General features: G+C 46.3%; 1 protein-coding gene and 1 pseudogene across 3 annotated transcripts in view; both read left to right on the forward strand.

Annotated features, from left to right (window-relative positions):
• Window positions 1-14,503, forward strand: part of CYP2E1 (cytochrome P450 family 2 subfamily E member 1) — a 41,787-nt gene that overhangs the window by 20,114 nt on the left and 7,170 nt on the right. The window contains exons 2-6 of one of the 3 annotated variants that reach the window (XM_034951455.3): window positions 8,886-8,963; window positions 9,448-9,664; window positions 10,573-10,732; window positions 13,677-13,826; window positions 14,216-14,376. In XM_034951455.3, the coding sequence (XP_034807346.1) occupies window positions 9,488-9,664; window positions 10,573-10,732; window positions 13,677-13,826; window positions 14,216-14,376 (648 nt within the window). In that variant the 5' untranslated portion in view covers window positions 8,886-8,963; window positions 9,448-9,487. Of the gene's footprint in view, window positions 1-8,334; window positions 9,665-10,572; window positions 10,733-13,676; window positions 13,827-14,215; window positions 14,377-14,503 lie in introns of those variants that run through there. The other 2 variants (XM_063607922.1, XM_055093527.1) reach the window with 2 other exon arrangements.
• On the forward strand, window positions 6,228-6,276 carry LOC112441069 (U7 small nuclear RNA; annotated as a pseudogene).

Genomic DNA, 14,503 nt, shown 5'->3' on the forward strand with positions numbered 1-14,503 from the left:
ACACTAGCAATAAATAGTTGGAAAACATAATTTATCAAGAACTCTGCTTAGAAAACTCAACGTTAACTAAGAGTAAGGTTAACAAAAATGTGTACAATTTACATGCGGAAAATTATAAAATTTATTGAAAACATTTTAAAATGGCCTAAATAAATGGAAACAGATTCCACATCATGGATAGGAAAAATCAGTATTTTAAAGATATTTAATTCACAGAGTTTATGTGATTCTGATCAAAATCTCAAAAGACTTTTTGAGGAAATTTAACTGAGTCTTAAAATTTGTATGGAAGAACAAAGACCCAAGGCACTCTTGAAATAAAAAACGGTGGTGGGACTCGAGGTATTGCTCCTCACAAGAGGGCATTAGCTGCGGGGGTGTGCCTGCAGACCCTGACCCAAACGATGGATGAATAAAACGTACACTGACACAGAGATATTCTGCTTTGCCAGTCCAGCTCAGTGTCCGACAGCCTACACACCAAGAGAGGTTTGTCACTGTGGCTGGCTCTGAGCAGCTTGCACTTCAGGCATTTATTTAGTATACGCTTAACAACAGAAGCTCTGAGTCAACACACTTGTGGATAATTAACATGGTTAAGACGGTAGTTCTATGAATGATTAAAGCTCAGGTACCACGGTTTAAATACCATTAGGGGGCAATTTCCCTGGTCAACCTCCTCCGCACCAAGAGGGCCATCTGGCTCAAAGGTTAGTTAATGGAGGTAGGGTAAACAGACTTTAACTGGGGAAGCCTCTATTGTCCCTAGTATTCACCCTATGACCTAATGCTCTAAGGTAAGAACCCGCTGCCTTCAGCCTGTTCAATTATTACAAGCTATGTAACCTTTCAGCCTTCCAAAAAGGTTTGTGACTATTCCCTATAACTTTCCCTAATATTTCCCTTTAATATTTCTGCCACCATCCTGAGTGAATCACCACAGGACTTGCACTATTTGATATCAATACTACTATAAAGCTATATTAATTAAAATGCTGTGGCATTGGACCAGGGAGAGACAGGCCTCTGATGCATCCCCTGTGTAAGAACTTTGTCTTGTTCTGGAAGATGATTTGGGGATCAGAGACAGGATCCTGGGACAATTCATATCTATATGGGAAAACAAACTTCCTTAGTCCTTACTATGTACAAAAATAAATTCTACATAGATTTGGGGCATAAATGGGAACAGTAAAACCTTATAAATAAGCAGTTATCTTTATCATCTTTCTGGCTAGGAAAGGATTTTTCTTTTTGAGTCATGGTCTCACTCCAACACCCAGGCTGGAAGAAGGGATTTTTTTAAGCTCAAAAAGTGCTAATCCAAAAATGCAAGACTGATAACTTGAGAACATCTGTTGATAAAAAGAATGCCATAAATAGTATAGAAAAGTAACCTAAAGAATGGAAAAAATTATTGCAACACATAGAACTGAGGACGGATCAGAATAAAGCATTCCTGCAAACAATGAGAGACCAAAACCCCAAGGGAAGAGGAGAGCAAAATACATAAAATACATGAGTAGGCATTTCAGAGAAAAGTATGTATAATTTTGACGAGAGAGAGAGAGAGAAGGAGAGAAAGTTTCTCTACTTTATAATCAGGGAAATGCAAAATGGGACCACAGTTAAATATCATTTTATATTGACTAAATGGGAAAATATTAAGAAATTTATTAGTACATACTGTTGGGAATAACAGGAACACTTAGACACCACTGGAAGCAGGTAAATGGTTCAAATACTTGGAAAACAATCTGGTTCCATGTCTATTAGGTTGCCCAGGTATACACTTGGCCTAGAGACATTCTTACACAGTGCTCCAGGAATCATGTTCAAAAATGTTCCTAGTCTGCAGTAGCAAAACCTTGGGAATAATCGGACAGGACAGTGGTTAAACAAAGTGCCACATATTCATATCTGTGGAGTCACAAAGTCGAGGAACTGCAGCAACACCTCACGACGTGGTAACGAAAAACGATGAGCAAAAAAATTCAAGCCTCCGGGAATATAAATGTTATGAAATCCCTTTAAAAATCCAATTACACAATATAAAAAAGAAAATCACAGGGAACATTCAAAGCACAATTCGGGACAGCGGCTACCTCTGGAGGGAGGCAGTTGGATGTGAGAGCTTCTGGTAGACGCAGCTTGAATGAGATGTTGTTTGGGGTTGGGAGTGGGCTGCCTGGTGTTCCTACGTCACCACACTTGATAGTTCACAGAAGCCTTTCACACGTTTTTTCCTGTGTCTCAAACGGGGTACCAGGAGCCTCAGGGAAACGGCGCAGGCGCCTCCCCGGTGGCTTCTCTCTGGCGCCCTCTGGTGGGCGGGGCCCAGGTGAGCGGGGTCCCCTCGGGGCCTCAGGGAGCCGCAGCCCCAGCGGAACCAGGAGGGCGCCCTCCTCCGCCCAGCCGCGCTGCCACTTCCGGGTTGTTTGCTCCCGGAGCCATAACCGCAGCTCAGCGTGCGGGCAGAGCCGGCTGACAGGAGACAGGACACAGCACAGAGCCCCGCGCCCTCTGAGGCGGGAGGCTTCGTTCCTGCACCAGCGTGGCTTGCCCTTTGGACGCGGCGAGGTTGTGTGTTCTCTGCTTTTGTTTTACTTGGAACAGATGTTTGGCTTTTGTCAAGGTCGTTATTTCCAGTGAAGTATGGCATCGAACATCAGATACTTGCCCACACAAATGTCTGTTTTAAGGTTCTCAACCCTTTTGACAATACAAAACAAGAGGAAGTTTCCGGGGGAAAGCCCTCAAATCAGCCATTCTGAGCATGTTTTCAGCCCCATCCGTACTCTCCTCCCTTCTTATCCAGAGCCTTTTGGGTGCCCAGAAGAGTAATATTCTTCTGCCTCGTAGCTCTGTGGTCCAAGGGTTTATGGCTACTGATTGTCCTCCTAGAGCACTTCTGAGATGTTTTATGCTTCCTACTTGTGAGTGTGAAGGGAGGAGAGGCAAGTTTGCTGTCAGTCTGACAACATGTTTTTGCCACGTGATCTGCCACTGAAGAGAAGTTGGCTATGGAGGGAGGTCAAGTAGCCCAGGGAGGTGGGCATTCCAAGTGTACCTCCTCGTGCAGCCCACCCTCTCCACATAAAATTGGGTCCTGATTTTATGTGGAAGATGTTGTGCGTCTAGGAGCAGGAATCCATGGAAGACAAGATATGATATAGAAGAAACAGGCAAAGGGACTGGTACAGCATATATTTGAGGGCAAATAATCACTCGATAGGTGGCTGAAAATATGAATGCCTTCGATAAAAATTAATTTATAAAACAGAAGAAAGTATATTTGAACAACTTTAAAACTAATATTCTAAAACTAAAATTCCTGAGATTTGGGGTAGAGTGTATATTGCAAGAGAAGTAGAGAAGAACAGTATGCTAAGGTCCCTTCTTGTTCAGATCAGAAGATATTGACAAATTATTCAAGTGAATAAAAAAACTATAGGTCTATATGTGTTTTCAGATTCAAGGGTAACCACTGGTAGAATAACAACAGGATTCCAAATCATCAATCAAAAAGAACAAACAAAAAATGATCAATCCAAACATAGGGAAAGGAAACACACATACACACATACATATACATACATACACACATGCACACACACATGCACACACATACACACGCGTACACACACACATACATTCACATCATAACAGCCAAATTTAGTGATCGTGATAAATATGACCGTTTAATTCTATAAAAAGGAAAAACTTTCTGTTTATGTCAAAGCTATAGAATGTTTACAGGACACCTATCAAGAACAAAAATAACATAAAGATACTTTAAATATTATGATGAGCAAAGATAGACCAGGGAAATACTACGAAAAGCAAACACAGGTAGCAACAGTTATCAGGGGAGTCAAAAAGATGTTTATATAACAGTAAAAGGTACAATTAGAAGATTAATTGCCAATTTTTAATACATATTAACATATCTGAGTAGATTTTTAAAATAAAAGATAATGTAATAAAACACGATTCTCGTCAGAGAAATCAAGGCACCTTACCTAGAAATGACAAGATCACATAGATCTTTTCTAAAGGCGACTTTTTTTTTTTTTTTTTTTGAGACGGAGTCTCGCTCTGTCGCCCAGGCTGTACTGCAGTGGTGAGATCTTGGCTCACTGCAAGCTCCGCCTCCCGGGTTCACGCCATTCTCCTGCCTCAGCCTCCCGAGTAGCTGGGACTACAGGCGCCCGCCACTTTTTTGTACTTTTAGTAGAGAGGGGGTTTCACCGTGTTAGCCAGGATAGTCTCGATCTCCTGACTTCATGATCCTCCCGCCTCGGCATCCCAAAGTGCTGGGATTACAGGCGTGAGCCACCGTGCCCGGCCATAAAGGTGACTTTTAAATTAAAAATAATTGATGGGGAAGGTCTTTTAGAAAACATTGTCTAAATTCCAAAGGCCATAAAGGAAAAGTCTGAAAAGTTTAACTGTATAAAAATCTAATTTTCTACATGGGAAATCAAACAAGAGACTGGGAGGAACTTCCAAACCATCAAACATGAAAACAACTACTATTTATTTGAAAGACAAAGAGTCCTTAAAATCTGAGAGGAAATATGTAATATCCCAATATGAAAAGGGAAGGAATTGTTTCATTAAAAAAGAAATTCAAATAAATAATCAGTAGATGAAAAGATGCTCTACTTCTTTATTGACCAGAGAAATGCAAATTAAAGTAATGACATATGAATTTTCAGTTATCGGTGACTGACAGTATCTAGTGTTGGAGAAGATGTGTAGAAATTGGCACTCCCATCCTACTGTGGGGGGTTTTAAGTGTTTCAACCTTTTGAGGAAGCAGTTTTATATACCTATTAACATTGTAAATCCACATATCCAGTGACCTAACCGTCCCACTCCCACAAAACTGACTTACAGAGATAGGTGCATGTCTGAACAAAGATACATCTACAGGGCACCATTGTGGCACCTTTTGTAACATAAATAGTTGGGGAAACCATTTGAATTGTTCATCAACTCAAAATAGACAAATTGTGAAATACAAAATGTAGTATGTGTGTGTATGTTTATATAAATTGTTTTTGAAGTTTGGAAGAATACACAGAATACTTATAACCATAGTATGGTACACACTATTGATTAGTAATCAATCCCATTCCTAATTCCCTTAATATTTTGACACATTCACTTAAAAAGTCTTTCCACTTTCCAGCCCCTCTTGCACAGAGGAGTGGTGACATTCTAACCAATAATTTAAAAAATCTCAGATTTTCTGGAAATTTCTTGGAAAGCTCTCATTTTCCTGATAAATAGGATAGACAAGAGAAGCACTTCTAGAATGGCAGGATAAGAAGCTCTGAAAATCTGTTCCTCCAGAACTGCAATGTGAACACCAGCTAAAGTGTTGAAAAATGAATGGAGCCTCAGAGACCTTTGGGACATCATCAAGGGTATCTAACAGGTACAATGGGAATCACAGAAAGAGAGAAAATAAGGGGACAAAAATACTATTTGAAGAAATAATGGGTGTAAATTCCCCAAATTTGATGAAAAAGATCCATCTACATATCCAAAAGCTTAATAAATGAATATTCATTTATTGTCATTTATTCATTTATTCTCAAAATAGAATAAATGAAAGGAGAGCCATACCTGCACACACTGTAGTCAAACAATCAAAGGGAAACTGGGAGTCCTGGAAGCAACAAGAGTGAGATGAGTCGTCAGGTAAATCAGCCCTCGATAAAATAGCAGGAACCTGTTCACCCGAAACCGAAATGAGTCGTCAGGTAAATCAGCCCTCGATAAAATAGCAGGAACCTGTTCACCCGAAACCGAAATGAGTCGTCAGGTAAATCAGCCCATGATAAAACAGCAGGAACCTGTTCACCCAAAACCAAAATGAGTTGTCAGGTAAATCAGCCCTTGATAAAATAGCAGCGCCTGTTCACCTGAAACCGAAATGAGTTGTTAGGTAAACCAGCCCTTGATAAAATAGCAGCGCCTGTTCACCTGAAACCGAAATGAGTCATCAGGTAAATCAGCCCTCGATAAAATAGCAGGAACCTGTTCACCCGAAACCAAATGAGTCATCAGGTAAATCAGCCCTTGATAAAATAACAGCACTTGTTGACCAGAGGCCACAGGACCAGCAGGCAGTGAGATGACACAGTCAGGGCACTGAAGGAAAACACTGCTAACCAAGAATTCTATATCCAGAAAACATTCTTCCAAAAAGAGAGAAGTATTACAGCTCTTTAGAATTTGTCTAGCAGGTTTTCTGGTACCCTCCCCCATTAATTTATTAATTAAAATTTAAAATATGTCAGCCTTTTGGCTAAGATCAAATGTCAAAAAGAAAGAGAAATTAAGACATTCTTGGATAAACAACACCGAGAGAATTCACAAGCCTGTCATAAGATATACTAAAGGAAGTCTCTTGGGTCAAAGTCAAAGAACACTAGTGACTCAAATGCACATTATACACAGAATTAAAGTAACTGCCAAAAAGTGTTTTAGTAGGTACAAAATTAAAACTGCAAATAATAAAAAGAGAATTAGCAGAATCTTTCCTTCTCAATGGGGTTTAAAATATGGAAGCTGCCTTTGTAGGGTGAATTTGGGACTCGCAGTTTCCACTTCACCCACTTTCGTGTTGTTTACATTTGTTAAAAGGAGATATTTTACTTCCCCAATTAAAATTATCTTTCTAATCTTTATAAACAATTATTTAATTCCAGTAAATCTTCTCTATATTGCTTTACTAGTGAGTTCTATTAAAATTTTGAAGCACAGAAAATTCCCCTACAGTATAAAGTATCCCCAGTCACAGAGAAGACAGGGGTTTTGCAATGATTTCTAGAATAGTGCAATTTTTATGCAAGAACCTAATATAACACAAAAATTATAGCCCGATTTTATTTGTGGGTATAGATGCAAAATTACTCAAAATACTATTAACAAGTTGAATCCTTAGGGTGTTCAAAGAGTATCACTCCATGAACGAGTTGGTTGTGATGTGGAACTATGAGGTACTTTTATGATACAATATAAAAGTTTATGGTAATTTTATGGTACATTGTGAGACAGTGTTTTCTTCTAGCATCATACGAGCAGGTCTACGGAGAAAAATCACAGGATTGTCTCAATCAAAAAGAGATTTCATTAACCCAACTCTCATCCCTGATAAACACTGTTAGTTATCTAGAGAAAGAAGAAAATTGTCCCAATACAGTCACCTCTTTGCCACACCCAGCCAACAGCAGACGTGATGGAAGCCTGAAGAACACCCTGCCACGGGCACAGGCAGAGGCAGAGGCAGAGGCACAGGCACTCTGTCATCCTGATTATTTCACCTTGTCACAGGCCGAGGCACAGGCAGAGGCACAGGCACTCTGTGGTCCTGATTATTTCACCTTGTCACAGGCAGAGGCACAGGCACCCTGTCGTCCTGATTATTTAAGCTTGTCACAGGCAGAGGCACACATACTCTGTCATCCTGATTATTTAACCTTGTCCTAGAGTGTCCTGCCAATGTGACAGATGCAAAACAAATAAAAGCCCCGGCTTCTGAAAAGAAGCACACAGAAATGTCATTATTTTCAAATGAGGTGTTCCCATATATAAAATTTGATGTTGGTCGGGCATCTAACAGTATTATGGCCAGAGGACTCAGACCACAGCTGCATCCCTGTGAGGCACAGACTCTCCAGGACACGCGGGTCCCGCCTGGGATGTGCACACTCAGGTGAGCTGCACAGACAAGGCGTCCTCAGCCCAGGGGAGCCGGAGGCCTGCTCTGCCTCTCCACCCTGATGCTTCCTGTTCTCACCCCACCAAAGCCAAGGCTTCAATTTCAGCCTGCGGGGAGCTGACTCTGCTGCTCTCAAGCACTAGAAGAAGGAACCAGTAAGCGAGGAAACTTGTGGACCCCACTGGGTGTCTGTCCCAGCCAGGCCTGGCTGGGCCCACACAGGACAACAGGGTGCAGGGGTCTGGACAGCTGTTTCTGCCCAGGGAATTGTCCCTGCCACCTCACACTGGCCACTGGAAAGGAAAGACAGGAGGAGGGGGCAGGCTAACCCACCCGTGAGCCAGTCGAGTCTACATTGTCAGTTCTCACCTCGAGGGGTGCCAAAAACCAGAGGGAAGCAAAGGCCCCTGAAGCTTCTGCCAGAGGCCAACGCCCCTTCTTGGTTCAGGAGAGGTGCAGTGTTAGGTGCAGCACAACCAATGACTTGCTTATGTGGCTAATAAATTGTCAAGAGAAAAACTGGGTTAGAATGCAATATATAGTATGTAGTCTCATTTTTGTATAAATACAAGTATAGAATGGCATAACTCAAAATCCACAAGTGATTTGGTTGGATTGTAAATGACTTTTATTTTCTTCATTTCTCATCATATTTTCTATTATACATAAAGATTCATTGTTAATATAAAAGTACAAAATTGCAACCTATGAATTAAGAACTTCTATATATTGCCAGTTAGAAGACAGAATGAAAAACATTCTCTTCATTCTAACCACACACACAAAAAAGCTCCACAAAATACCTATGGACTACCTTCATAGAAGGTGGAAGAGGGTCTGTATGAAGAAAATAATTAATACATGAAAGAAGAAGCTAGTCAATGTGGAGCTCTATTGTGTCCCGGGATCAACAAAGACAAGATATCTTTAAAATCGTCTTCCAAATTTACCCTAATGTAAAACAAATCCAATAAAACTCTAATGTAATTTTTTAAGAATTTAAATTTGGAATAATTCCAAAGAACAATTTTTCTTAATTTTCTACAGCCAGAATATATACCTTTAAAAAAATGAAAACAGAGATTAACTTTCTCAGAATTGGTTGACTCTTTCTTTCCTTTTATTTTTCTTCCATGGAATTTTCCAGTTAACTTGAGAAAGTGGAATCGAATTCCGATGTTGAATTTTCCTTCTGGCCCCATTCATGTGGCAGGTGGTGATTCAGGTACTACTGGGGGTTGCTCAGACAAACCTCCTCATCAGACATCAAGAGGCTGTTGCACCAGGAGGGCCGGTACCGTGTCTAGAGGTGGTCGGCATGGGGTTGGAGTTGTATTACATAAACCCTACTCCAAACAAATGCATGGGGATGTGGCTGGAGTTCCCCGTTGTCTAACCAGTGCCAAAGGGCAGGACGGTACCTCACCCCACGTTCTTAACTATGGGTTGGCAACATGTTCCTGGATGTGTTTGCTGGCACAGTGACAGGTGCTAGCAACCAGGGTGTTGACACAGCCCAACTCCATCCTCACCAGGTCACTGGCTGGAACCCCTGGGGGCCACCATTGCGGGAATCAGCCTTTGAAACGATGGCCAACAGCAGCTAATAATAAACCAGTAATTTGGGATAGACGAGAAGCAAGAGGGCATTGGTTGGTGGGTCACCCTCCTTCTCAGAACACATTATAAAAAACCTTCCGTTTCCACAGGATTGTCCTCCCGGGCTGGCAGCAGGGCCCCAGCGGCACCATGTCTGCCCTCGGAGTCACCGTGGCCCTGCTGGTGTGGGCGGCCTTCCTCCTGCTGGTGTCCATGTGGAGGCAGGTGCACAGCAGCTGGAATCTGCCCCCAGGCCCTTTCCCGCTTCCCATCATCGGGAACCTCTTCCAGTTGGAATTGAAGAATATTCCCAAGTCCTTCACCCGGGTAAGAGAAATAGTGTTGATTTTAGGGAGAATAACTCAGGAATTGGATCTGGTATGTGTGTATTCAACTCATTTGCAGACAAATTGTGGTTGTTCAATACCAGCCTTTTGTGAATTACCTGAATTGATAGCATCCTGGAGCGACACTCAAAATGTGTCGCCTGTGGTGCAGCTGGAGCCCGGAGCCTGCGTGCCAGGCCCCGGAGGCCCCCGCCGGTGCCTTGTCCTGGGGCTGATGATGGGGAGGCCGGCGAGGCCGGGCTGCTGCGACGCCAGGATAACCGGGCTGGCGGCCAGATGCGCACTCGCTGGGCGTCAGCCTGTGTTTGCCAAAGCACGAGTTGAAACGTGAAGTGTTGGGCCAGCCCGTGTGGCACCAATACCTGCCGCCTACGACTGTTGTGAACACTGAATGGGCCAACAAATCTAAACGTTAAATGAACTGATAACGCCGTCAGCACGGAGCAGGCGCCGGGTGTTTGCGCTCTTGCGCGTGCGCTCTGTGGGGCGCAGGCTGGCGGCGGGCGGGGGTCGCCTGCTCCAGCTCGGGCTCCCGCGCCAGAACCGGGTCCAGAACCTTGATTCCGGAAGCGGGCAACGGGGTGGTTGGTGGGCGCGCCTGAGGGAAGGGACGTGAGGAGCCGGAGTCCGCGGAGTTGCCGCGGAGTTGTCCGCGGAGTCCAGGCGGGTGGGGAGCAGAGCAGCTGGAACCCCCCGAGCGCCCTGCAGACGCAGCAGCCTCTTGAGGGGAGGGTCTCCCCCACCTCGGGCTGGACAAAGACAGCTTCTCCCCACATCCCTCTGGGTTCTCTAGAGCAACAGCAATACCCGCCCGGCAGGGGTGTGGCTTAGAGCCCCGCACCTCCTCGCCGCGCGGCGGGCCTGACTTCTAGCCACGGGTCTCCGCAGCTGGCCCAGCGCTTCGGGCCGGTGTTCACGCTGTACGTGGGCTCGCAGCGCATGGTGGTGATGCACGGCTACAAGGCGGTGAAGGAAGCGCTGCTGGACTACAAGGACGAGTTCTCGGGCAGAGGCGACCTCCCCGCGTTCCATGCGCACAGGGACAGGGGTGAGTCCGCGTCCCTGGCACGGAGCGGGGGGCGCATAACACGCCCCGGGACAGTTACGGGCGCTAGCCACGTCGGCGATGGCCAAATAATAAACTAACAGTAATATTATAGTAACAGCATCCGAAGGATGAGATCAGGATTAGGGCGATGGCCCCCGCGCGTTGCCTGCGGAGCGAGGCGCACTGAGTCGCCCAGGAATCCGGCCTCTCGGCGACTGTGCGGGAGAGTTTATGGGGATGGGCGGGGCTGCTTCTGAGCAGGAGTCGCCGCCCCCACCCCCACCGTTCCGCCTCTGGGCCCGCAGGCTCCTCCCGGGAGCGCTTTCCCCTCCTGTTCAACCGCCTGGGTACAGGTGGCTTCGTCCCCCGAGGTCCCCTCACCCACGCTGAGGCGTCGGAAGCTGCGGACACTGCTCGCTTCAGGGCTTTGCTCAGCTGCAGCTGGTGACCTCCAGAGAGGGAGTCTCTGATGTCCCGCTGGGGTGGATGTCCTGAGACCGGGAAGGGGGAAGAGACCCACTGAAATCCTGTCTCCCAGCCTCACCTCTGCTGTCTCCTCCACGCTTCCTGACTCCAGAGCCCCGAGTTCAGCATCAGCAGAAAGCGGCCTGTTCCCTCTCTAGGGAGAGGAGGGTTGGGGTCTGGAGGTCTGGCTCGTCTTTATCTGCGCTTTCTCCCAGCCTCCTGGCTTCAGACCCCAGCAAGGCGGCGGCTGCCGGCCGGCTCTCCTCTTCCTGCTTGCAGACCTGGGCTGCTGCTTCTTTCTCCTTCCTCCCTCCCTGCCCTGCGGTTTCAAAGTAGATTAGAAATAACACAGCGTCCCACATGGAAGCCTCTACTTCTTCCTGGGTCAACTTTGATGACGAGGCTCCAGAAAACCTTTGCAATGCTGTGTGGAATTTTTAAATCGGTGAGCTCGTGCTCTTGCCCTATTTATTTGTCCAGCGTACATTTCTGAACATTGTGAACGTCGAATGGGCCAACAAATCTAAAAATTAAATGAACTGATAAAGAATGCCGTCAGCACAGAGCAGACGCTGGGTGTTCGCGCTCTTGCGCGTGCGCTCTGCGGGGCGCGGGCTGGTGGCGGGCGGGGGTCGCCGGCTCCAGCTCAGGTTCCCGCGCCAGGACCGCGTCCAGAACCTTGTCTCCGGAAGCGGGCAACGGGGTGGTTGTATCACAATTAGTGGCATTTGGTTTTCCTTCTTCTGCATTGTGGGTTTTACTTCTCTGGGGTTGCCAAAAACAAAATTAACCATCTCAGTCCTTGTCGTTAACGCAGGAGAAGCATTACTGGAGGAGGCTCTGGGGTTCCGTGGTTGAGGAGCTCAGTTCTGGTTCCGGGGAGCCCTTATCTGCCACCCACGGGTCCAAGGCACAGTCGGAGGCAGCAGGGAGGGGAGCGGAATTCACATCAACACAGATGGGGCTCAAGGGGACTTTGCTGCCTCTGCCTGGAGGGTCTGAAGTTTCATTTTCATATGACCCGCAGGGCGCAGACTGGCGGAAAATTAGCAGAGCCCTGGGCATGGGCTGCACCTGGCCCTTGAGGGACAATGATGGAAATATTCCTTATTAGCACAATACTGAGCACAGGCTGTGTGATAACGTGTCAAGGGAACTGCAGACATCCTTTCAGAAAAAGTTCATAAAACGGAGAAAGTTTGGTTCCCAACCTAGATTTTGAACCTGTTGAACTCTGTCTAAATGGGTCATCTCGGGATGTCCTCCACTCGACATGACCACGTCTGCCCCTCTGTCCCACCTGTCTCCTCAGTCCTTCCTCCCCACCTTTCAGGATGAAATGAAACCCTCAGTCCAGCTGCACCCCTGCCTCACCCACCTCACCTCATGTGCCTCCCGCCCCTCTCAGGCCTGACAGCCTTGCTTCTGGAACACACGAGCACAGCTTCACCAGGCACTTTCTGAGCACCCTGCAGGCGCCTCCCAGGAGTGGTCAGTGGTCAATCAGCTAATGAAGCTGCATAGGACATGACCCTTGTTTACCGCAGAATGCCCAGAGCTGGCAGGATGTCTTAGATGCAGGAAGTACCCGAAATGTATTTATTGAGGAAGTGATGATGGATAAGAGGAAGTCAGAGAGCGAGGGAGAGAGGGGCTGGGGCCCCTGAGGTGTAAAGGGGGTGTGGCTGGGAGTGTGCAGGGGAACAGGGATAATTTCAAGGTTCCCATCTGGGAGAAAATAAAAAGGTTTACAGTTAGTTGAGATAAGGTTGGGAATATGTGAACATTTTTAAAGAATAAAAAGTTTAGCTTTAAATTTGTTGATTCCAAATGTGTTCATACTCCCAGGAGGATCCATCAGGCAACCCTTGGGAGGAGAGACAGGGCAGGGCCAGGCCTTGACAGCTCAGAAGGGCGCAGTAGGGACAGTTCTTGGTTTTCCCAGCTCTGATGCTTTGCACAGTCAGGGACTTGTTTGACCTGCCAGATTTTAGTGAAGAAACTTGCTGTGGAGTCGGAAAGCTGCAAGTTGAGGTGTGTGTGGTATGAGGGTTAAAAATCTGTGAGAACAGAATGAATGGCTTTTCAAGAATGTTGTCGATAGACAGGAGAGAGGTGGGAGGTGTTCTTGGAGTGGCCATATGTGGTTTTATGTAGCATGGGGAAGACTCAGCAGAAAGGAAAAAGAAAGAAGGTAAATTGACAGCATGAAGAAGAGCACCCAGGAGAGGCTACATGTGATGAAGAAACCACAGTGCAGACTGTGAGGACCCCAGAAAGGCTCCTCCCCAAAACCTGACCAGTGGCCGGTGCTGGCAGCTCCCAGGCTGGGACATCCCTCTGTCTCTCTGTCGCTCTGCCCCCTCTGTCACTTCTTTACACACCTATAAATTCTGCCCTGCTCTCCAAGGCCCTCTGTAGCCCATTTCTCCCCAAAATGGGTATTTAGAATAACCTTCTGCTGGCCCCTCTGCCTTAGGAATCATTTTTAATAATGGACCTACCTGGAAGGACATCCGGCGGTTTTCCCTGACCACCCTCCGGAACTATGGGATGGGGAAAGAGGGCAATGAGAGCCGGATCCAGAGGGAGGCCCACTTCCTGCTGGAAGCGCTCAGGAAGACCCAAGGTGCGTATCTGCTGCCTAGCAGGGCCCAGTCCTCTTGCAGACCAGCGGCGTGGGGAGCCCTGGCTGGGACTCCTAGACTGCATCTGAACCACAGGGACCTACGGACAAGGAGAGGGTCTCGTGAGTCCCCAGATACTGCATTTTACAACTCTAGTTTCCAGCTACACAGTTCAGGGAGCAAGGGTGGCCATTAAACACGTGACTTGTATCCTAAATACTGTTGAAAAGCAAAGGAAACTCAAACAGGTTCAGACATTCACTATCTTTCGTAAATTGGCAGTTTTCAGGGCACCTTCTCACAGGCCTTGGTGAACCTCAGCGGGTGACTGAGCCGGTGGAGGAGTCTCCTCACCCCCATCTTCTGATTGCCCTGACTGCCTGTTTCGTAGGCCAGCCTTTCGACCCCACCTTCCTCATCGGCTGCGCGCCCTGCAACGTCATAGCCGACATCCTGTTCCGCAAGCATTTTGACTACAATGATGAGAAGTTTCTAAGGCTGATGTATTTGTTTAATGAGAACTTCCACCTACTCAGCACTCCCTGGCTCCAGGTGAAGCCACTTTCCTCTTTCATCAGTCATCAACTGTAGAGTTTACGTTAGAAAAAGAAGGAAAATTCAGGTTATATGTGATAGACAGGACTGCAAAAGCCAAACAACATAGCTTCCAGGGGTGTTT

This window comes from Pan paniscus, chromosome 8 (assembly GCF_029289425.2).
Source record: "Pan paniscus chromosome 8, NHGRI_mPanPan1-v2.0_pri, whole genome shotgun sequence".
NCBI lineage: Eukaryota > Metazoa > Chordata > Mammalia > Primates > Hominidae > Pan > Pan paniscus.